General features: G+C 39.2%; 1 protein-coding gene across 6 annotated transcripts in view; it reads right to left on the bottom strand.

Annotated features, from left to right (window-relative positions):
* Window positions 1-23,550, bottom strand: part of MARK1 (microtubule affinity regulating kinase 1) — a 64,007-nt gene that overhangs the window by 31,784 nt on the left and 8,673 nt on the right. For all 6 annotated transcript variants that reach the window (XM_086744453.1, XM_086744450.1, XM_086744449.1 and 3 more), the window contains exons 2-3: window positions 7,318-7,521; window positions 6,562-6,615 (exon numbers count right to left, since the gene is read on the bottom strand). In XM_086744453.1, the coding sequence (XP_086600579.1) occupies window positions 6,562-6,615; window positions 7,318-7,521 (258 nt within the window). The remainder of the gene's footprint in view (window positions 1-6,561; window positions 6,616-7,317; window positions 7,522-23,550) is intronic.

The raw sequence follows: 23,550 nt of genomic DNA on the forward strand, positions 1-23,550 counted from the left end.
TGCATTGTTGCTGTTACACTTGTCTGATGTCTCAGAGGACATTTCTCCCTCCATTTTCAAAATTTGTCCCATTTGTTCAGATACTACCTTTGCAAAAGGGTACAATTATGCAAGCCAGAGACCAAACACCTCCTGAAAGAGTAGCACTTTACTTTTTATTTTATGATGGCTGAGGCTACAAGATAAGAGAAATTAAAATTATTTTGCTTAAACAACACTGATTTTTTTTTTACTCCATTTGTGCAATTTAGTCATAACATTTCTAAAATTCTGTATTTATTCTGCAATTTAAGATTACAAAGCAACGTCTTATTGAAATTCAGCTTTTGATCAAGTAATATTATTGCAGTTCTATATTTACGTTACTTAAGTATTTCAAGCTAGTTACTATCCACTTGCCTTAAAATTGCCATTCAAACAATTTCAGAAGGAAGCAAAGACTATAAAAGCATTTCTCTGAGAAATCATATACAGTGTGATGCAGTTTGCTTGTGTTCAAAATGTAACACATGGGTATGAAATACTATTCACTAGAATTAATTTCATAAGGAAACAAGAATATTTGCTAAAGTCAGTTATTCCCATGAAAAAAAAATCAAACCAGGCTGTTATTTTTGCTTTTTCTTTTGTTTTTGTTTGTTTTTCTAAGTATTTGAATTTGTTGCACAAGAAAGTTTCTGAGCTAAATCAGTATCAGTTAGTCAGAAGCTAACAAAGCTAAACCAATAGATGGTACAGCTCCAGAAGAACTTCTAAGCAGCTATGTGGAAAATTGCAATTCCTGCCAGAAGATTGGAAAGATATTTCATAACTTAACAGTATTAATGCTGATATAAAAGTTACAGCAATGAACCTATGTCTTCATAAGCAGGATCAAAACACTAGACTTCTAGATTTTAAATTATTTTCTTTATAGAAAAAAATATCATTAAGAAACACAATTTTACATGTAATGTGAAGCACAGAGTAATTGTTAAAAAAATTTGCATTATTCTATTCAATATTCTCACAGGATTTAGAAGTTTACTAATTGGTTTAAGATTCAAATTGATTTCACAGTAACATAAAATTTTGTTCCACATGTCATTTTTTCTTCTATAAAGGAAAGAGCCTATTAGGAAACATAAAAGTCTATTTTCCTAGAGACAGAACATTACTGACCTCTAACCTGATGCAGATACCTTGTTACATGAAATAAACATTTACTTGATCCGGTTCTGAAGATACCACGAAGACACAAAGTATGGGCTTAGGTCTATTCCATACAAATGCCAATAAAGTTTTTTACAACATCTTGTATTATATATCCTGTTGAATAGATATTTTTCAGAAAACTGAAGCATATGTTCTCATCTACAAGCAGGTACACAGTCCTGGTAGTCACCACGAGTGTGTCAAGAGGAAGTAGTTAGTTTCAATCTTTTGAAAGCAAGCAGCTATTCTAAGGCAAATTCTAAACGAACTTAAAGTCACAAGATGAATCTCGGTATTTTCTTACTGGTTAGTGGCTCTGAGATGCCCTTCTTGTTTGTTTGGGGATTTTTAATCAAAGGCACTTTTAATATTGGTTGAAATGCGCATGCTTAGAGCAAGAACTGGACATGACTGAAGCAGCTTCAGTGATGCTCATCCACACAAATCATGTAAAGCTGACTGGAAGTTGGCTATTTTATTTTACAGAAGGGATGGTGTCAGCCTTCTTACTAACATATGAAAACAGAGAAAGAGAGAAATCTGCAGAGTAAGAATTGAAAGAATCATTGAAATCTTGGAATCTACCTGCAGATACTTGCTGACTAAATGGCTTGCTCAGAAAAACATTAAAAATCCCTAAGTGATTGTAGTCCCTACAAAACTCCCTCCCAACTGCCTGCCCACTACTGAAACTACAGCACACAAGGTTGTCTTCTTCATGGGGAGATCCACATTCCTCAAAGTTAGTGTTTTGCAGTTGTAATCGGCTTCTGACAAGTTTCCAGCAGTTGTTTACCTGGAAACCAACATTTTCAGATCTTTTCCTAAAGTAACTCAGGTATAGGCATCTTGCAAAACAGGCAGATGTAACTTATGTATTCCATAATACTGCTACGTAACCAAGTCAAGCAGCTTTACTAAAGCTGCTTGGAGTGACAGATAGCTTCCAACCCAAGAAGAGAAAAAATGTTTAAAAGACCAAAAGAATGGAAATAATAGAACAGCACTGTGTAGAGACCACAAACGCAGCCACATTACACCTTGTGATTCCTGGCCCACACAGCCCAAAGGAATGTGTAAGGGTGTCTCAAATGTGAAGTGGAGAGAAAGAGCAGGGCACCTTTTTTCAATACAGATGTTCAAAATGGCAGAGCGGGAGCAGGATGGAAATTAGGCAAACAAACTGTTCTCTGGAATCCTGGTGTATATTCAGGATTTTATTTGGTCCAGTATAAATGCACATTTAACACTTGATAACAGTTGAATCGAAGCGTTAACAGTAGCCAAGTATTAGAGTGCATTACATTGCAACTCTGCATTCCACGGAGCACTACTTTGGGAAGAATCTTCCCCCCACCCTGACTTTCCCCTTGCAGAAGCATGCTGGTCATTAACACTAGTTATGTCAATAACTATGTATTTAGAAATAGAGATATCTTCAAACAATAGCCAGTACACCACTCAGTAACACCCAGGATACCACTATATGCAAAGGAAGAAATGTATTAAAGCAACAGACCATAGTTATTTCCCATAAAGCCAAATTTGTTAATTTTATAAAAGTCTAGACAGACAGTGAAATTAGTTCTCCTTTCAAGACAAGGTGAGCTGTAGGATTATGTAATGATCTACCTTTACTGATAAAAAATAGTGCCTTCAGAATTCACAGACACATCTATTTTCTTGACCAGCAGTTTGCTGCTCTCTCATAAGGTGTAAGTGCCCCTCGACTTCTCTCCCCCTACCCCACCACATATTTATAAGACCGGTCTTCATTCTTAACAAAGTGCTAACATTCAAAAAAGCTTACGAACAAGAATCTCCTTGTTTCATACAGGCTGTAGCCTGAATAGCTTCACTTATAGTAGAAGACAGCCAGCACCATACTCAATTTGAAAAACTTGTACCTATGGAAGAAGCACAAGGCTTGAAAATTTGACTTCTGCTTTTCCATTTTCATTTTTCAGGGCACAGACTGCAGAAAGTACAAAGATCCTCTGCCACACCATCGCTAACACTTCTACTTGCTGTCAGGCTGACATCTACATTTAAGATTTACTATTTTAAGTCACTACAACCAAACTAAAAATCTTCAGTTAACCAAGGCTCGCCCTTGCTTTGAAAGATGTGCTTGAATGCTTCTCTAGTTTCTACATCATTACTGAGATGGGATGCTGCAAAAAAGCATAGTTTTCAATCAACTGAAATTGTTCCAAATCTTCCACTACTACTTTACTTCTGTTCTGCTCTTCTCAACAACATAAAGAACTTAGGTCTGAAGCTTTACACATATTTAAAGATTAAAAAGAAGACAGCTGACCCCTAAAAAGCCCGCTGACCCCTAAAAATGGGAATATCCAAAATGCCACTTGCTGATCAAATCTATTAAGAAAAAAACCCACCTTTTGCCCCACTAGCAGTTTCCAGAAGAGCAACAGAATGCTATTTCAGAAACATCCTTAGTGAAGCCACTACAAGACGACACTTTCAATGTAGCAGATATGCAGAAAATAGAACTGCTATTTTGATATAAACTCTAGTTATGACGAAATCCAAATACTTACATTTGGAAGCAAATTACTATCCTGACAGTGGAAAAAGCTAAGTCAGTACAGTATGTTACTATCAAGACAGCAAGTTCACAAAGAAGACAGCTCTGTCTTCTAAACAGGTGCTCACTAAGTAAGATGAGAACTACATACTGAACAAATTGTTAACAAAATAAAAGGCTGAGCCCTTAATTCAACATTGTTTATCTATTTAAAGAGGCAGAGGTTCTGAAGTAGGAAGTGTAATATAACTTAAGACTATCACATTGCATGCATAAGGATGCAAAATTAAAAATTCACAAGATCAGCTTACTTGTGTCATCTTCTAACATTTGATGGTCTAAGTTAAAACAACGTCTGCAAAGTACCCCATCCATACTACACGGCATAAATAACATTGGAGAGTGGCTAAGAACAAACTAAACACTTTCTCTGTTTTCATACTCATGGCTAACTACAGATCCAGCTTGTATGACACTGTCCGCAACAGAAGTATATGCCCAAATATTTCTGTTTACAAAACAGAATGCTGTATGAGAAGCTATGATACCCCAACTCATTTTACTTAATTAGGTCAGTAGCAAGTACTATGGCAAAACCTACTTGCACTTGGTATCCTTTATATGACAGTGAACAGAAAGGGGATGGTTTGTGAATAACCCTGTGATCACTACATATTTGTCTTGTTTGATTAACAATAATCAAGTGATTGAAGGCCTAAAAGACAAAAAATGCACATTACAGTGATCCTAGGTAGTATTTAAAGTATCACAAATTTTATGTCATAGTTCAGTGCAGAAATAAAAATAAAGATGACTGATTTCATAGAACAGGAAAAGAAATGTTGATTGTTTTATTTAGAATACACAAATGACCTATCAAAATACTAACAGAGCAGTAATTCCAAGCATGCTGATGAACCATCTTCCTACCCTTATTTGCTTCAAAAACCTACAGTTCCTTGAGTGACTGTGCAAAAACTGTGCTTAAGCTTACTTAAAAGCTTTTAGAGAATCAATATTCAGTTTCACTCTAAATTTTCCTAAAATTGTAGGAAGCTGGAGACATCTAGAGCTTCAAAACAAAGATTATTTTTTCCTCAAAATTACAATCAAGATGTTACAAAGGAAAAATGTATACCAACAAATTATCACATTTTCCAGTCTAAGCAGAGGATGCATGGGATAAGTATTTCTAGAAGTTATTGAAGAAGAGTGGAATTGTGTTAAATCACTAATTTTAACTTCTGTCTTTAGTTCTGCTATAAGCTGCTTCTAACTGTACCTTAAAGTGTTTCTCTTGTTATCAGCTTCCCACTCAAAAAACAAGTAACAGCAGCAACATCCTATTACACGAGTATTTTGTGTGCTATTTGTGTAGTGTGACAGCATTTTTAGTAAGCTATGAAAGTTTCATTGATACTTGGAATGATTTATTGAATTATTATTGAATACTTTTGTGTGAAATACAACTTATTTACCACTAAAGCAATTATCCCACAACTAAGTTTTTCATGCTCAGTTTTCCAGAAAGATTTAACATTTTTTACCCTCTCATTGCTCAATAATGAGACAAACTCACCTAGCTCTCCAAGTGCAAATACCAAGTTAGGTAGGAAACAAGCTACGTGAGCAGCACAAGATTTCCCCAGTATGCTCTGTGGGTCCCTCTTCACTAGCACTAACACTAGCAGAGATTTGCTTAATATAAGATATAGGACTTAGGGATAGCAAAGCTTTTGCATGGACTCTGCACAGAAGGTTGAAATTAAAAAAAAAAAAAACAAAACAAAAAACACCAAAACAAACAAACAAACAAAAAAACAGTCCTGAAGAACCCAAACAAAAATAGTACAGAAGAGAAATTAAAGCAAATAAATAAAAGAATTAAAAGAAATCAAAAAAAAAAAAGAAATTAAAGCAAAGTTGTTTATAACTCCCCATAACCAAAGTTACCCAATAAAACAAACGTAATGGCAGCCGAAGAAGAAAGAACAGCAATAAGCTCTAGCCTCCTTCTCTCATTCTACAGCTACAGACAGCAGCAGTCTAGTATTTGTAAACAAAAAATATCCCAAATTTTTCTAATGAGCAGCCTCCAGTAGAACAATATAACAATTCCGTGCTTTAGCCAAAACCAAACATATGGATAGTCAAGTAGCAAAAAAACCCCAAACCAAACACAAAACTCCAGGGTTTTGTTAAAACACTTATCACAATGTTTATGAAGGACTTCTGAATTTCTATCTACAGGCACAAACAAGAATGTCCTGATTACGTTCAGTTATTTTGTCAATTCTATACACAGAATGTAATTGCCAAAGGTCCCTTGAGTTTAACAAATAAAAAGTTTAACAAATTAAAGCTGAAAGAATATTTAAGAAAGGTAAAAAAAACCCCAAACAACTATTATACCCGTAAAAATTGGCACTCTCATAAGTCCACAAAAACGATTACTACATTACAGAAAAATCCAAGAAAAATGCTATCCTTTACAGCATTACATCTTGATTTAGTACCCACAAACTACCTGTGTATCTAATTAGATAGAAATTTTATTGTCAGCAAAGAGGAAAGCTGGAGAAGAAAGGCAGAGCAGAGAAGCAATGCTTAGATAGGAACCACGTAGAGCAATTGCCCTCAGACAAATTGCACATGCATATTCCAGCAAAGACAGTAGGATACCACTGTCTCCCAAGGTCATACATACACAAAAATGTTTGTTTAGCAAGATAAAGGGACCAAATATTTTTGTCAAGTAAATAAAAGATCACAGTTCAACCGTTTATATACTTTCAGATGTTATGGTACCTTCTTACCTTTTGCAGACTAGTAGGATTTAGCTGGGTTTTATCTATTATTTTCACAGCAACCTTGGGAAAAAATAAACAACCATGGATTATTAAACTCAGAAAAATATTTGAACAAAAATATATCACACCTCTGTAAGCAAAAGCATACATGTCTGCTTTTATGTATTTCATCAAGCAAAATTTCCTTACCAATTAGGATCTACCAGCAGGAGCTCAAAACTTTGCCACGAAATGGTTCCACTAAGGAATCAGTTTTATACTTCTGTCATTGTTTTGACAGAACAATGTTATCCTGCCCACTGCAAAATCAGGCCCTCCAAACACAAGATCTATCTATCACAAGATTTCAATATCAAGGATCTATCTATCTGTCAACAGATTATCAATGTCAATGAAATGTATCTATCAATAGATTTCTCTTCAGTTTTGGAAATGCTTGAGGACGAACAGACCCCCTCCCAGCCCCAAAATAACCCTCTATGTGCAACAGACTTTTTGATCTCTTCACCAAGAAGTTATATTTTTAAAAAAGGGCAAGTGGTTAGAGGGAGAAAACTTGGGGACCTCAAAACTTTTCCTATATCCTGAAACAGCCTCTTTGCATCTTCCTTTATGATGACAAAAAAAAGTGTTTTTTCTATTCAGAAGAGAAAGGTAAAAGAATAGTAGAAATACTTATTATAAAGACAGCCAAAAAGAACATAAAACACACTGTTAGCTTTTTTTTTTAAAAAAAAAAAAAAAAAAAAAAAAAAGGCTTACCTCTCTTCCAGTAAGCACATGCCTTGCCAGTTTCACTTTGGCAAAATTTCCTTTTCCTATTGTTTTCAGTAAGCGATAATTTCCAATGTGAGGATGCTCTTCATTGGTAGATGTAATGGAGTTTCTACATCGGGGGATGTTTTGTCTGCTACTTGACTTGATAGGCTGGACGTGTGGTTCAGTGTATCCATCCACAGAAGTATGCTGGAAGGCAGATAAAATAGTTGGGAATTTCACTACTTGGATTTTGGATAGTTGTAAGAGAATAGACTAAAAGCATACAAAGGTGTAGAGGGAAGTCATTTATTTACTTTGACAATATAACAAATAACTTTCAATGGTAGCCTAAGCAGAAGACGCTGTATTTGGGCAGAGTTCGATGCACATCTCAAAATCTTTCTGCAGACTCTTTTCTTACCAGCTCCAAAAGCAAAACTAGACACACCTAGGCAGTAATCAACAAAGCATGACAGGCTTTTTGAAATATGAAACTATGCCAAACTATACACTACACCACTATGCTGTAAATAAACTTGTCTAATCATGACCAAATTTAGTCTTTTAAAAGTACACACTACAAAAAAAATTGTACTTTGGCATATTTGAAAACAAGGTTTCACTGGTTTTTTCTTTACTTTCTTAACTTTTTCTTAACTAAACCTGTTTGCATCTTTTTGTAAGTCACAGAAGTTCTCATTCAATCTGCATCTTTATTTAAAAATAACAACCTAGTCTTTAAAAGAAAACTCCATGATATCTCATAAATATGTTTTAAATCTCAAAAAGTCTGAAGAACTAAAAGGATGTTATTTTTAATGCATGCCAACACATCATCCCACATTGTTAGTCACCGAAATCTGCAGTGCTGCTGTACTCTTTAACTTCCAAGTATATAATAGGCAAGATACAGATGGGGATTGGAAATGTTCCAAAGAGAAACCAAAATAAGAGAAGATGTCAAAGGGATGTTACGTGTATCAGTCATTAAAATGCTTTCTAACATTAGTGGCAGATATGTGCAAACGTTTAACAGGTAAACTTTAGCCTCTGATCTTTTAAGCTACAGATTTTAAGGCAGCCAAATACTATAGGTAGAAACAGTGTCTTCTCAGACTAGTTTTTAGATTTGTAACAGGAAGGCATGCTTACTCCCAGCTCACTCAGTTCCTGCTAAACATAAAGCACCAACCAAACTCAAAAGATACATTAGTATTTTCCCATTATTGACTGCTTCCATCAAAAAGTGAGTATCTCGTTATCTTTGTACAGAGCACGAACTGAGCCTGTTTCTTTACAGAACAGTGGTTCCTAGATCTTTGACCTCAAGCTGAAAGCAGAGTCAGAAGGCAGTGGGAGGTTTCACTGTTTTTCCAAACACACAACTGAACGGTCTATGCTGATCTCACTCGTAATTCCTTACGCAAGTAATTATTTTCTTATACAAAATGCAATTTAAGGCAGTACGTTCAACTTCAGTGTGCAGTTATTATAAACCGAACTCAGTCCCCTCCTGTAAACACTCAGGCTTACAAATAGTCCCACTGTGCCGAGCAGAGTTATTTCAGGACATAAGCACTAGTAGAACTGGGAAAACTAGCAAACAGCTGCAACACAACCGGAAAAAACAAGGAGTATACCACAACCAGAATGTTCTTCCCAAATGTAGCACAACTCTGCTTACATCACCTCCAGCATTATAAATTATTCACTATGGCCAGGAGAACGGTCATAGAATCAAGGAATGGTTAGGGTTGGAAGTGACCTTCAAAGGTCATCTAATCCAACCCCCCTGCAAGGAGCAGGGACATCCCCAACTAGATTAGGTTGCTCAGAGCCTCATCCAGCCTGGCCTTGAACGTTTCCAGAGATGGGGCCTCCACCACCTCTCTGGGCAACCTGTTCCAGTGTTCTACAACCCTCATTGTAAAACTTTTTTTCTAATATCCAATCTAAATCTACCCCCCACTATTTTAAAACCATTGCCCCTCATCCTATCGCAACAGACCCTACTAAACAGCCTTTCCCCATCTTTCTTGTAGGCCCCCTTGAGGTACTGGAAGACCGCTATCAGGTCTCCCCGGAGCCTGCTCTTCTCCAGGCTGAACAGCCGCAACTCTCTCAGCCTGTCCTCATAGGAGAGGTGCTCCAGCCCTCTGATCATCTTTGTGGCCCTCCTCTGGACCTTCTCCAACTGGTCCATGTCCTTCTTATGTTGGGGGCTCCAGAACTGGACACAGTACTCCAGGTGGGGTCTCACCAGGGCAGAGTAGAGGGGGAGAATCACCTCCCTCAACCTGCTGGCCACGCTCCTCTTGATGCAGCCCAGGATGCGGTTGGCCTTCTGGGCCGCAAGGGCGCATTGCCTGCTCATGTTAAGCTTCTCATCCACCAGCACTCCCAAGTCCTTCTCCTCAGGGCTGCTTTCAATCCATTCCCCGCCCCGCCTGTATTTGTGCCTGGGATTGCCATGACCCAGGTGCAGGACCTTGCACTTGGCCTGGTTGAACTTCATGAGGTTGGCACGGACCTACCTCTCCAGCCTGTCAAGGTCCCTCTGGATGGCATCCCTCCCTTCCAGCGTGTCGACAGCACCACACAGCTTGGTGTCATCGGCGAACTTGCTGAGGGTACAGTCTATCCCACTGTGCATGTCGCCAACAAAGATGTTGAACAGGGCCGGGCCCAACACGGACCCCTGAGGGACGCCACTCATGACTGGTCTCCACTTGGACATCGAGCCGTTGACCACTGGCCATCCAGCCAACTCCTTATCCACCAAGTGGTCCGTCCATCAAACGCATGCCTCTCTAGTAGAGAGAAGGATGTCATGCGGGACAGTGTCAAAAGCTTTGCACAAGTCCAGGTAGATGATGTCGGTTGCTCGTCCCTTGTCCACCGATGCCGTCACCCCATCATAGAAGGCCACTAAATTGGTCAGGCACGATCTGCCCTTGGTGAAGCCATGTTGGCTGTCACCAACCACCTCCTTGCTCTCCATGTGCCTCAGCATGGTTTCCAGGAGAATCTGCTCCGTGACCTTGCCAGGCACAGAGGTGAGGCTGACCGGCCTGTAGTTGCCCGCGTCCTCCTTATTCCCCTTTTTAAAAATGGGGGTTATGTTCCCTCTCTTCCTGTCATCGGGGACCTCACCAGACTGCCACGACTTCTCAAATACGACGGCCAGTGGCTTGGCAACTTCATCCGCCAGTTCCCTCAGGACCCGCGGATGGATCTCATCAGGTCCCATGGACTTGTGCACCTTCAAGTTCCCCAGATGTTCCTGAACCTGCTCTTCGAGTACAGTGGGCGGTTCTTCATCTTCCCAGTCCCTTCTGGGAAGGGCTTGCGCCTTCTACAGCTTGGGTGGTGAGACAAGAGCCCTTATCGGTGAAGACTGAGGCAAAAAAAGTCATTGAGTATCTCAGCCTTCTCCATGTCCTGGGTAACCAGGACACTGGTTTCCTTCCGGAGGGGGCCTACATTTTCCTTGGACTTTCTTTTGTCCCCTACATACCTATAGAAGCCTTTCTTGTTGTTTTTGACATCCTTGGCCAGATTCAATTCCATCAGGGCTTTAGCCTTCCTCACCCGATCCCTCGCCACTCGCACAGCCTCTTTGTAGTCCTCCCAGGCTACCTGTCTCCATTTCCACCCTCTATAGGCTTCCTTCTTCACTTTCAGTTGGTCCAGGAGCTCCTTGCTCATCCACGCAGGCCTCCTCCTGACCTTTTTGCCTGACTTGTTCTTCATTGGGATGCACCTCTGCTGAGCTTGGAGGAGGTGCTCCTTGAATATGGACCAATTTTCCTGGGCCCCTCTTCCCTCCAGGGCCGCCTCCCGTGGCACTTGGCCCATCAGGTCCCTGAAGAGGCCGAAGTCTGCCCTCCTGAAGTGTAGGGCAGAGAGCTTGCTGTGTAGTTTCCTTGCTGCATCATGGATCTTGAACTCCACTGTGTCGTGGTCACTGCATCCAAGGCTGTCCTTCAGTTTCACACCCCCTACCACATCCCTGTTGGTGAGCACAAAGTCAAGCATGGCACCCCTCCTTGTCGGCTCCTCTATCGCCTGCAGGAGGAAGTTGTCGTTCACGCATTCCAGGAACCTCCTGGATTGTGTGTGCCCCGCTGTGTTATCTCTCCAACAGACGTCAGGGTGGTTGAAGTCCCCCATGAGTGCCAGAGCCTTTGACCGTGAGGCTGCTCCTATCTGGCTACAGAGTGTCTCATCTGCTCTGTCCTCCTGGCTAGGCGGCGTGTAACAGACCCCCACCGTACTGTACCCCGTCCCTCCCCTTCCTCTAATCTTGACCCATAAGCTCTCTGTCAGCTCCTCCTCCATCCCCAGGTGGAGCTCCACGCACTCCAGCTGTTTGCTGATGTAGAGAGCAACACCCTGTTCTCATCTCCCCTTCCTGTCCTTCCTAAAAAGCCTATACCCCTCCATGCCTACGCTCCAGTCGTACAAGTCGTCCCACCACATCTCCATGATGCCAACAAGGTCATAGCCCTGCTTGTGTGCACGCATCTCCAGCTCTTCCTGTTTATTCTCCATGCTGCGTGCATTGGTATAGAGACACTTCAGCTGGGCCCCCAACAAAGCCGACTTGCTGTCTGGAGCAAGAGGAGTTCTTTTGGACCGCAGTTTAAGTTCACTCGCACTTATCTGCGATCCTTCCTTGGCTTCTGGATACTCGGTGCTGGCACTGGCGCCATGCTGACAGCAGTGGGCTGGACTGTGCTCTCCCTCCCCCAGCAACACTAGTTTAAAGGCCTCCGTGGTATCTCAGAATATTTGCAAACAATGCTAAAGCTAAATTCCATAGAAGCATGCAGTATCCACACTGCCTAGAAAATCAGACTACGTAGTTTTAAGATCTTTCTGGTCCATTACAATACATTTATTCATTATGCATCAGCTACTACGTGGCTATTTAAAAATGCCATTTCAGAAGAACAATCTCTGAACTATGAGAAATTTTCCAGGGTGCTGAAAACAATCAGGCTGTAGAAAACAACACTCTCCTTGAAGTTCACTGCTATCTAAAAACAATTCCAGCTAACAACCTGCATTTCCTATACAAGATTTTAATTAGGGATTCTGATATTTCTCTAGACACCTTGATAATATATCTTTATATATATATATATATATAATGTAGTGGGAAACACTACCTTACTAGTACATCATAAACATGACTCTCTGTATGTTCATTTTATGTCAGTACTAAATAAAATGTCTAGAAATCAACTCAAAGTTAGATGTTTCTTAAAATAACAAGCAATTTTAAACAAAAAAAGGTGCAGCATTAAGAGTTTAGAGCTGAAACAGTGTATTAGAGCAGCCATTTAGGTATTTCACACATTAGTCAAGTATTTTTTAAAAAAATCAAGGAAAAAACCCCATACAAAACAAAATCCACCACCTTTTTCAGAAATCTCAATAAAGTAATTCTAGCATTCAATTTATATTGTGACTGAAGAGAGCTCAAATAACACTAATTACTCCTAACTAGGTTTGTTTCTGACACATTTGAGTTATTACAGAAAGTCAATGGCACTAAAATCACACGAAAGTTAACCTGACCCATTGCTTCCCCAAGACTCAAAGCTATCATTTTCCTTGTTTACCTAAGGCAGCTTTGCAAAAGCAAGATGATCCAATGCCCAGACACGTTATCTTTGAGAAAGTGCAGAAGAACTAACCCCACCAAGCAGATACAAAGTGCGTGCTCCACTACTTTACTTACTCAGCATCCTTTAGCCATTTAGCTAGCCACTGGAGTAGTATTTTTACTAATTATACACTGTAACTAAACTTACATCATCACATATATTAACTGCTTTTACAGCTTAGTCTTAAGAAGTCCCCCAAACAACACAGTCTTCCTCAATCAAACAACACTGAAGGCCTCTATACTCCTTCTGAGTCACGAGGTAACTTCCACACATTGATCTGCCTATGCATACACCTCACTTGATTAAACAAATGTCTTAGTCCTGAATTTTCCCCTCCTTGAATTACCGCAAGACAAATTCCTTGGTACAGTCCACCCATGGAAGCAAAGTGCACACATGTGCTGGTAGAAAAGGCACACCACACTTCCTCACTATCTCCTGTTCTGAACTTAAGTTTCTTGCAGCCAATTTTTATATTCATAACTCCGAACGTTTTCAAGCATGTGCCATACACATGAGCATTTGTAACAGCTGCAATATTTTGCAAGGTAATCAAAATAGCACAGACAGAGGGAGTCTGAAGGGTTTAGAAGACCATCTCATAAAGGGATCTGATCGGCAACAACTTTGGTTCACGATACCGGGAAAGGAAAGGGAAGAGAGATGAGCAGTGGTGTCCTGGATGTCCAGCTATTTTCATGTTTTAACTGCTTGCTGTCCATAACTATTCCTTTAGGACTTAGGAGCTTCTAGCAAACCACTTCAAATAAGCCTTCTTCTTTTGCTGAAGTAACAATCAAACTAAACTAGAAGAGTCCAACTTTTTGAAATATCTTGGTAAACCTCAATGCAGAAACTTTCAGATCAGCTTGTTCTGCATCACATATCAAGACCACCCAGAGGTCCGGCTTTGCAGGTATGAAGCATGGTGCAACTCTGAACCGCACAAAATGAGTGTCTGATCCATCAGGTAGTGCTAGAAGAAGGGGATTCACTCCTCTTCCAGGTAAAACTCGCATCTCCAAAAAAACACAGCTTACTCTTGCCACATATATGCGTCTGGTGTCAATCAAAACATTAGTACAGCACTATCTACTCTTATTTTTAATATCTCTTAGAAACATGAAAAAGTGCTTTGGAGGAGGCAATTAAAGAGACTGAATCTATGCACACGTCTCAATAATTTCTTATTAGCACTTAAATGCATACTAGATTTGGAACGCACAACAGAAATCTTGTTATTAAAAAAAAAAAACCCAAATCAAAGCAATCAACCTACTCCACTGAAACAGGATAATATGCAAGACTCAGCTCAGAAAAACTCAAGAAACAAACATGCACATGCAGTGAGGGAAAAAGTATATTCACATTTAAAATGGGATACTGAGGTCAATGCATAGCAGAGACAGAAGAGAATCAGACAAAATTGTGATGTTTGTCTTTAACTTATACCCATACCCTGAGCCACCTCACATCGGCTTTTCAGAAGTGCACCAAGAAAATAATGAAACACATGCATGTGCATCTTTCTGTTCATATTAGATTTACATAATAAGTAGGAATTCCAGGCATGAACTTTTGAAAGACCTTGAAGCTATCAGCAATAGGAAACAATGATTTTGAATAAAGCTGACCTCAGTCAAGCATATGGAAACATTTCATTAACTTTGAAAAGCATTGTATATAAAACTTTTTTTTAAAAAAATCTAAGCTATAAGCATGGAGGTCAATAAATAGTATTGAGTGAGACACTAAACAAAATAACTTCCCCTTACTCTTTTTTTTTTTTTTTTGTATCTCCTTCCCTTTCTTCCCTATGGTAATATTCTGTATTTAAAAAAAAACCCAAATTCAGAGCTAATAGTAAAACAATTCTATTGCAAGGTGAAATACAATCTCTTAAAGTCAATACACAATAAAGATTCCTTTTAAAAACAACATACATGTATACTCATGATAGGTAAATTTATCTTGTGCTTGTTAGCACAGTATATAAGCCCCTTAGATGTTTTGGTAGGGTTTTTTGTTGTGTTTGGGGGCGGGGGGTGGGGGTGTGTTTGTTTGTTTTTTAAGTGCTGAACATAGCTTTGTGAGACATATCAGAAATAAGTTTGCCAACTTCGAGACAGAACTGTTTTTCTAATCACAGCCTACACAGGATGCAATGTTTACAACTCCCTACTTGAAGCTATTTAGGACAGAAAACGTAGCCCATGATCTATGAGTGCAGCGCCACACACAGCTAAGGTAAGTTTCAGAAGTTCATACACAAGGTTCTTCAGAATACTTGTAATTTTCATATGGTGACATGACCCTGTCATAAATCCTGTTCATGTTATAGTAAGCTTGCTCCCATTTATTATTATTATTTTTAAACACAGCAATAACATCACATGGAAGAGTGGAGTTCATTATCACATGGACTCACAGATACTTTTTATTTAAGGGAGAAAAAAAAATAATGCACCAGTCCTCCCCTGAGGAGTCAGTCAAAACCTTTCAGAAAAACAAATACCTTCACAGCGTTAAATCAGGTCTTGTAACCTGAACTCTGCTAACATGCTTCCTCCTTTCCCTGGGCCCGAAGCCCTCAGCCCAGCCAGGCGTGCAGGTGCAGCAGAACAGGACCTTCCTGCCTTTGTTCCATTTCACTCAGAATTGGCACAGTTATTTCAACCTGGCACTTCCCTTCCTGACTCATCTCAAACACACAAACAAGATTTTCCAGAGTTCATTCAAGACAGTCGGCCCATCTCATCTTCATTAATTGCCATGACAAAGCTGAACCCTCCCTGTAGCCCCAGTGAAAATTGAGACAAGCCAGCTAAAAGCTGCTGCAGTAAACCACAGGTGGAACCGAAGGGATGAAAAAAAAGTTTTTCCTAAAATCCTCTTAGATTTACTAATTTTTCTTTTTCATTTGGTATAGAAGCTACAGTCAACCACATCAAGCAAAAGAGTAAAACATTTCCTGTCTTGTCAAAATAAAATGGTTAATGTTCCTCATCCACGAAACCTAACATGAAGCCATGTTTTTGAAGAAAAGCATTTCTGGGAGGGGGAAGGAAGGAGAAGGGCTATTCCTGCTGCAGCCTCCTGGACACATTTAAACACTGCCCTTCACACAGAAAGAGTTCTTTCAACATTCCTTGCCAGCCATTGCTCTTTCCTCAGAAGGCGATCAGTTTAACCTCACCAGTCTTTTTTGACTTATTTCATCAGCTCTTCAAACCTCCCAGTAAGCGTTTCCAGCTCACCCAGGACATCCTGCCACCACCCGGACACTCAGGCAGCTACAGGGCACTGCTGCTGAGTGCCACAGCACTCACAGTCAAACAAAAAGAAAACAAAATGCTGATGTTGAGCGTTAATTGAACCAACCAAACAAGAACAGGAACACACCCAGAAAGCGAAACTTCTGGCAAAGGAAGCTGGCAGGAGTTCTTCTTGCACTTATAAATGATGCAGCCAGGTCATTTTTCAGCCGGCTTGATAAAAGGCAGGAGAGAGACATGAAACAACTTACGGTTCAGGATCACGGAGCTTCTCAAACGTTTGCAGGAGTACAAGAAGTGGAATATGCTTTAATACCAAACTTCAAAACTGAGGGGAAAGGGCTGTTTCTACAGTCCGGAGACTACAATCTAGAAACCTGAGACCTGCCTCCAGACGAGGAGAACAGCAGCGAGAGGCAAGGTTTACTCACAAAAGAGCAACCAGATTATAGCACTGTCAATGACACTCACGATCAAACAACCAGTCTTCTGGGCCAGCTGAGGTTTTTTTCCACAGAAGGAAAGCATACACACAGCTAATTGAGACCAGGCTCTGAATCCCAACTCATTCTTCTCTCAAAGTTTATGAAATGGGATTTTTTTCCATACCTAAAACAACTGGAAGAGTCCACATGTGGCACCATTGCTGCTGAAGCTGACCCAACACTGACACGCCTGCACCCACTTGCAACACTGGGGCAGCACGACAGATATCCAGTACAGGGAGCCAAGCCAGACAAAATCTAGCAACTCTTCTGCCAGGGTAATCTCCAGCACCCTGAGCACATGTAGTTTCCCAAGCATCAGCACAGGCCTAAGGAGGAAGGGGAACAAGAAGCACCAGGAAGACAGGGCCACATCAGCTCCATCTTAAGCTCTTGTGGAACCACACTACCAGGACAGGAACAACATGGAAAAGAAAATTGATCACACCACTTTTCTTGATAATCCAGAGGCAAATTGACACCACTAGTGAAACTTTAGCTAGGAGATACTTATTCCCATTCCACAACAAGGTAAAAAAACCAGAAAGACTGGGGGAAAAAAAAAAAACAAAAAAAAAACCAGAACAAAACAAAACTGAAACCCCAAAGAAAACAAAAGAAATCCCACAAACAGATAAGTAGACTTGCTTATTTGTGTTTATCTGCACTGGTACGTGAGGCAGAAAAGCACACAATTTGAGCCTAAGAAGCTACCCTTTAGGAGTGACACGAATGGGCAAAGCACCCTTAACACTTCAGCTACAAAAAAGAGAAAATTCAGTTACTCCTTTAGCAAGCTGGACAGCATTTCTAAAGTCTTTACATCTCCATTACTGGATTCATCCAGTGGGTGCAATGATGAATCCATCAACACAGATCACCATCTTATTTTGAAGACTATTTTACCTCAAGATCTTATTAACTTTCTGAAGTAAAGTCTACTTCTAAAAAGTTATGAGATGGCCAATTAAAATATCCAAGCTGATAGCAATACATAATAATTGATGCACACATGTCCTAGAAGAGAAACTGTAGGGCAGTGCAGGACTCTGATGTTTGAGGATCACATCAAGCTAGGTTTCAAATGAAGTTACCCAATATTCATAAAGATTTTTCCAATATTATCTTGACAATTCGGCAACCAGTCAATTCTGAGAATTAGAAGAGGAAAAAAAAAAAATCCACAGACCTACAGCATATTAATATGGCCTATCTCATGCCCTTCCACAGAAGCTGCAACCTTCAGAGGAGAGGCAAGGAATCCCTTCCTGACCTGGAGAACACTTTCATGGCCTCTTGCACTAGCTTAGTTTCTTCAACTTCAAAGCTTGATAGTATTTTCTGGTCCATCTCTGCAGCAAGGCCTTCAGATATCATTAACAAGTCTTGTCTCAGAAAACTGAAGTGCAGAGTGCCTACTGGACCCCATCTGCTAAGGGGATGCAGTTTTAATATTTAAGCCAGGATATAATCAGACTTAGCGTTCTGCAGACATATTTTTTTTCATAAGCATTGATAGAAGGGTTGACTTTGAAGACTTTCCTAAGAGGAGGAAGTACTTTAGATGGCATAGGACACTTCTACCAATGAGCCTGCACTCAAGCAGCATTCAGTTACAATGGTTTGTCTACTAAGACCTGTCTAGCAGAGTCTGACCTGATGGTAGGAGCTGCAGGTAAAGATATAAGGACACCACTAAACCTAGTTGGTCTTCTGAAAGCTTAAAACGTGTTTTACCTACAGAGCAAGATTATGATAGTGTATCCAAGCCAGCTGGTATAGTGAGACACGGTGAACTTAAAGAAAAAAAAATTAAAGCAAAATGAAGACAGTGTTCTGCTGAGTGCTCTCTGCCCTGTTTCTCATGTTAAGTGTTAATTAACAGATCAAATAAAACGTCCTCAATTGGGCTGTAGGAACTATTTACCTTTACGTGGATAATGCTACACCACATTTCAACTTGGCAAATACATTCCCAACCTTGCACAGATTTATGCTTAAAGTTAAGCTGTCCAAACATTGTGTGCCCCTTGGACCAGCTCATATCATACGATCAAAGAGTGCGCTCTACACAGAGCTCAGACTACAATCTCCTCAGAGCCCCTTGTTTCTAAACTCATGCAATTAACCTATTTTATTAACCTTTGGGCTTCCATTATTTATTATCACAAACTACCATAACTTAGCACTTTAGAAATATATGCAACTAGGAAGCTAAATTGAAAAAAAAGGGGGGTCGGGGGGGAAGCAAACAGCAGTAATATTCTTCAAAGACTTTGCAAAGTATGTAATATAGCTAGAAAAAAGAATATATTTCTTTATATGCATTAAACTGGCAGATACAGTAATACAGTAGACAATGAATACTGACAATAACACATATACTGCAGATATCTGTCAATGTACTGAATTCAAACCATATACAGAAATCATGTGTGAGTATAGCTGACGTGTAAAAGCCAAGCACATGAACATAACAAATGAAATAGCCCATGTTACATAAATCAGCAAAGGAAGCAAAATAAAAAACATCACAGGATGCAAAAGAAATACTAAAAACAACAGATACTGGATTTACCCAGACCATTAGGATTAAAAGGTAAGAAAATGTGGAAGAAATAATGTACATATATAGATAGATAAAGCTTAAGAATATAAGCCAAAGAATCTATGATTAAAGGGTTGAACAAAAACTAATATGTATTCAAAATGAATACAGTCATTAAAACAAGCAGCCAATCCAAAAGTCGGAAAAAACGTATAGAAAAAAGTATGACAACTTTCTCTTGAGTCCTTGACAATCAGTGGGTGAGGAATCCCACACGCCCAGCTGCCATCTTTAGACAGTACCCCAGCCTGAAACCTGCCGAAGTCAGGCAGTTCCAGACTTTTTTATCCAGATGGTGAGGTACAGCAAATAACCAGTTGCAGCAATTATGACCTCCAGCCCACCATTCGCAGTGGCAACTCTTCTTTCTGTCCTGAGCTGGACATCAAAACAGTTTGGATAACACTAGAGCAACCTTTCTTACAGTCTGGAAATCCCCAGTTGAGGTGGTTTACCTAATCAGATGCTATCTCATATTAAAACAGGAATTAATTTGATTCAGTCTTAAGGAAGAGAAGGTCAGAAAATCGGAGAAGTCATGGGAACACAAGGACAAAGTCAGCACATGACAGGAAGCATCAACATCCCTACCAGCAACTGGGAATCCATCCTCAAAACCTTAAAGGAGAGTCATCCTTATACAGATTTCCAGTGGACATCACTGAGTTACTCCAAGCCTTAGCAATGTCATGTTCTCTCTTCCACCACCAGCCTGCAAAGGGCCCCTCTCCCACCCATAGCCTCCTTGCCTCTTAAGGGGCAAGTAAAGCCACAGCACTGGAGGAGAGATGATCACATATCCCCTTATGCAATGTTGTGATCCATAAATTATCACAGGCTCACTGGGAGCTCTGTCTGTAATTTTTTTTTCCTTAATTTACCAAACTAGAACCCTTCTAATGGCAAGGGATGAGAGGTATTGCGTTAAATATCTTTCTCATTTCACCAAGCAGCAAACCAAGAATCTATTAATTTTCTACCACCTTCCTACCACCCAATGGCTGATCTGAAATCACACACAGCTTTTTACCCTTTCTCAAAAGTTATCTGGAGGAAAACCTAACTCCAAGATATAGCAACTGTACTACCTGACAATATACTTGATAATCTCCCAGTTTGCCACCTTCTTTTTTCTGTTTGTCACATATCAAACTACTCTAAGAAATATCTTCAATTAAATCAAGACAATGTTAGGAAAATGGCTCATGCATCATTAATATTTCACTTTATTATAACTTTAGCCTAATAGTCAAATGCTATGTTTAATTCAGCTTCTTCAGGTTAGTAAATATTATGTAAGCACAATGAAAAACAGATGGATAAAGAAACCTAGTTTGTCTCTTCTATGCTACTCCAGAAGGTTTGACACCACTCACTTTGAAAATAATTCTATTTAAACAAAATATTACACACCACTAGGATATGGACTTAAAGAGTAACAGTGAAAAGCCTTGTATATGATACAAAATAAAGTTTTACAAAAGGTCACACAACAATAATAACAAGAAAAGCAGTAATAATAATAATAATACTAAATATTTTATAGTATTTAGACAACATAAAATTTGATTTTGCTATGAGCACTATACTTCTGCAATTACTGGATAAGCAAGAATAGCTTCCTTCAAAAGGACCTTTACATGCAGTTTTTATTTTATCGGTCTACTTTGCTTTGCACAGGTTGAGGGATTAGATTTCCCTTACCCTGTCTACAAACACTGCATTCTCTAATACCAATTATGTCTTCCATTGACTAATTCCAGCATCTATATTAGATTAACCCTCATTGCTCATACCAACTTTCTGTAGATAAGATTTCTCTGGACTATGCAGTAGATGGAGCAAGAGTTTCATTGTCAAGTGCTTTCATAAATTTTCTTTGTTCCTGTGCATCTTATGTCCATCACTGGAAGAAAGAACTCTAAAAAGCAGCCAGCCTTGTTCATTTAATATCAAATTAAGAAAAGCTAATTTGAAAAGCTATTATAAATAGAGTAGTCTGGTAAAGACTACTGAGAGGCAGTATTATTAATATTTTCTGTATACATCTCATTGTATTGAATGATTACAATTGTTATTCCTTCTGGAGTCTGATCTTAAGGAGAAAAATACTATTTTAATCTTTCACCAAGTAATGACATTTTCCTGATTTTTTTTTAACCACTGGTAGACAGTCCTTTTTGTAATAATTGCAGAAGGAAGAAAATCTGATTACTGTTGGGAAAAAAAATTGCTAAATAAAAACCCAAATGCTTTAAAGAATTCTATTACCTTCAATCCATAATATTATCTCAAATAAAGATATGAGTAAATACATTACACATGTAATCCATTTGTGAAAAATAACCATATCCTCTGTAAGAGCTCAATGTAGCATTTAACAGGCTAAGGTAATTTCCATGGCAAAAATCAGACTCTTCTTAATGCACGAGATTCTCTGAATTTTTGAGCTATGCCTCTGCTTATTTTAAGTAATGACAGAAAGTTCTAAGAATCAGAAAGATACTTAGATACAACTGAAGCCAAGCATGCACTCTCAAAAGGAATTTCAGATATTTACTGTTTAAGCACAAGTAAGTAATTTACACTGCTGCTACGCGTACTGCGATACACCCTACACTTCGCTTCCCTAACTCTGCAGCTCTCAAACATTAAATTCCTCGCATATCTACTGAATTTATGATGAAAAATCTCTCTTTACAAAAAGCATTATAAAATTGTATGTCCTTTATAAGTAATCATTACAAAGCTTTGGTTAGTCTCTGCTGTTATGTGAGAGAAGAAAGTATAGCAACTTTACTGGGGGGGGAGCAGGGAAGAAAATGTAGAGTGAGGAAAACATAGTGTAACTGAAAAATATTAAAAGTTGTAACAATCCTTTTTGCTAATAATTTAAAGAGCCCCCAAAACAAAGAAGGCCCCCTGACCCACCCACAGCAAAGCATTTCTTCATGTCCTTTAGCTTTACCATTTAGAATATTCCCATACTAAAATGCTCCTTGGGATTCATACAGAAGGATCCTACTTTAAGGATAAACAGGAGCTACAGCTACACAGCTTTAGTAAAGCTTTGTATTGGTTTTGCTTATGTCATTAAATGAGCAAAACTGGAAAAGGTCCCAGAAAGAGTGAGAAGCATAAGGAAGTTGGCAACAAGTATGCAAGCTCGAGCACAAAAGCACATTAGTAAGCAAAATGTGGGGGAAAAACAAGGTGGAGGGGGCAAGAATGTGATAAGATAGGAAATTACAGGTATTAAATGGCCAGCAGCTTGATGAACATGGGTAAATGGAATCTCAGTAAGACAGACATTGGGAAGTATGTAAGGATAAAGCTGCTGTGATGGCAGGTTATAGACTATCACCAGGTTTAAAATGAAATTAGGCAAATATCTGAGGGACTAAATAAGAAAAATGGCCTCTGTGATAACCTTTAACATTAAGATTACAAATAAATAGCATTTCCCCTCTGGAAAAGGGGGTTGCTTGGAGACATATAAAAGATGTTTTGCTTTATTTCTCTTTTACTTTCTTCCTAAGCATTGGGTTAAGATGGAAAAGATAAGAACCAACAGTGGGGAAAGGAGGAAGCCGAGAGGAAAGCTTCCGAGAGAGCCAAAAATAGCACTCCATCACAGTGACTAAGGCTGTGCCTCCACTTACAAGAAGGTGCGTGTTTTACTGCATCATGAGTAAGGCGTGGGTCCTCCTACAGAAGCACGACGGAGCAGAGGCACTACAGGTTTTACCACGAGGTTAGCCTTGGGCAGGAGCCTTTATAGCAAGCCCTGCTAGAGCCTAATCTAGCCAAATCTAATCTATTTTCTCCAAGCACATCTGTCTAATGAAAGATACCACTTCTCCCTAACAATCTTGCCTAATTTTGTCTCTGCTTGAGATTTTAAAAGTTAATATGTACTACTATTACTTCATAATACAAAAGCAATTAGACTTTGTCACCAGTAATATTATCATTATCCACTCCTGTAAAAGACTGCCATGGGCTATCTCTGTATGTTCAGCTACACGAACATCCATGTACAACACAAGTGCTTTTATCAGAGGTGAAATGAAGTTCTGTCCTATTATTCAAGCTATCTGTATCACAAGTACGTATGTTTAAAACACAATTCTGCAACACAACTGGACAAAGCTCCTCATGTCAATCAATTAATATATTTCCCAAGTCTG

The sequence above is a fragment of the Chlamydotis macqueenii genome, chromosome 3 (genome assembly GCF_036417535.1).
Source record: "Chlamydotis macqueenii isolate bChlMac1 chromosome 3, bChlMac1.mat, whole genome shotgun sequence".
Taxonomy (NCBI): domain Eukaryota; kingdom Metazoa; phylum Chordata; class Aves; order Otidiformes; family Otididae; genus Chlamydotis; species Chlamydotis macqueenii.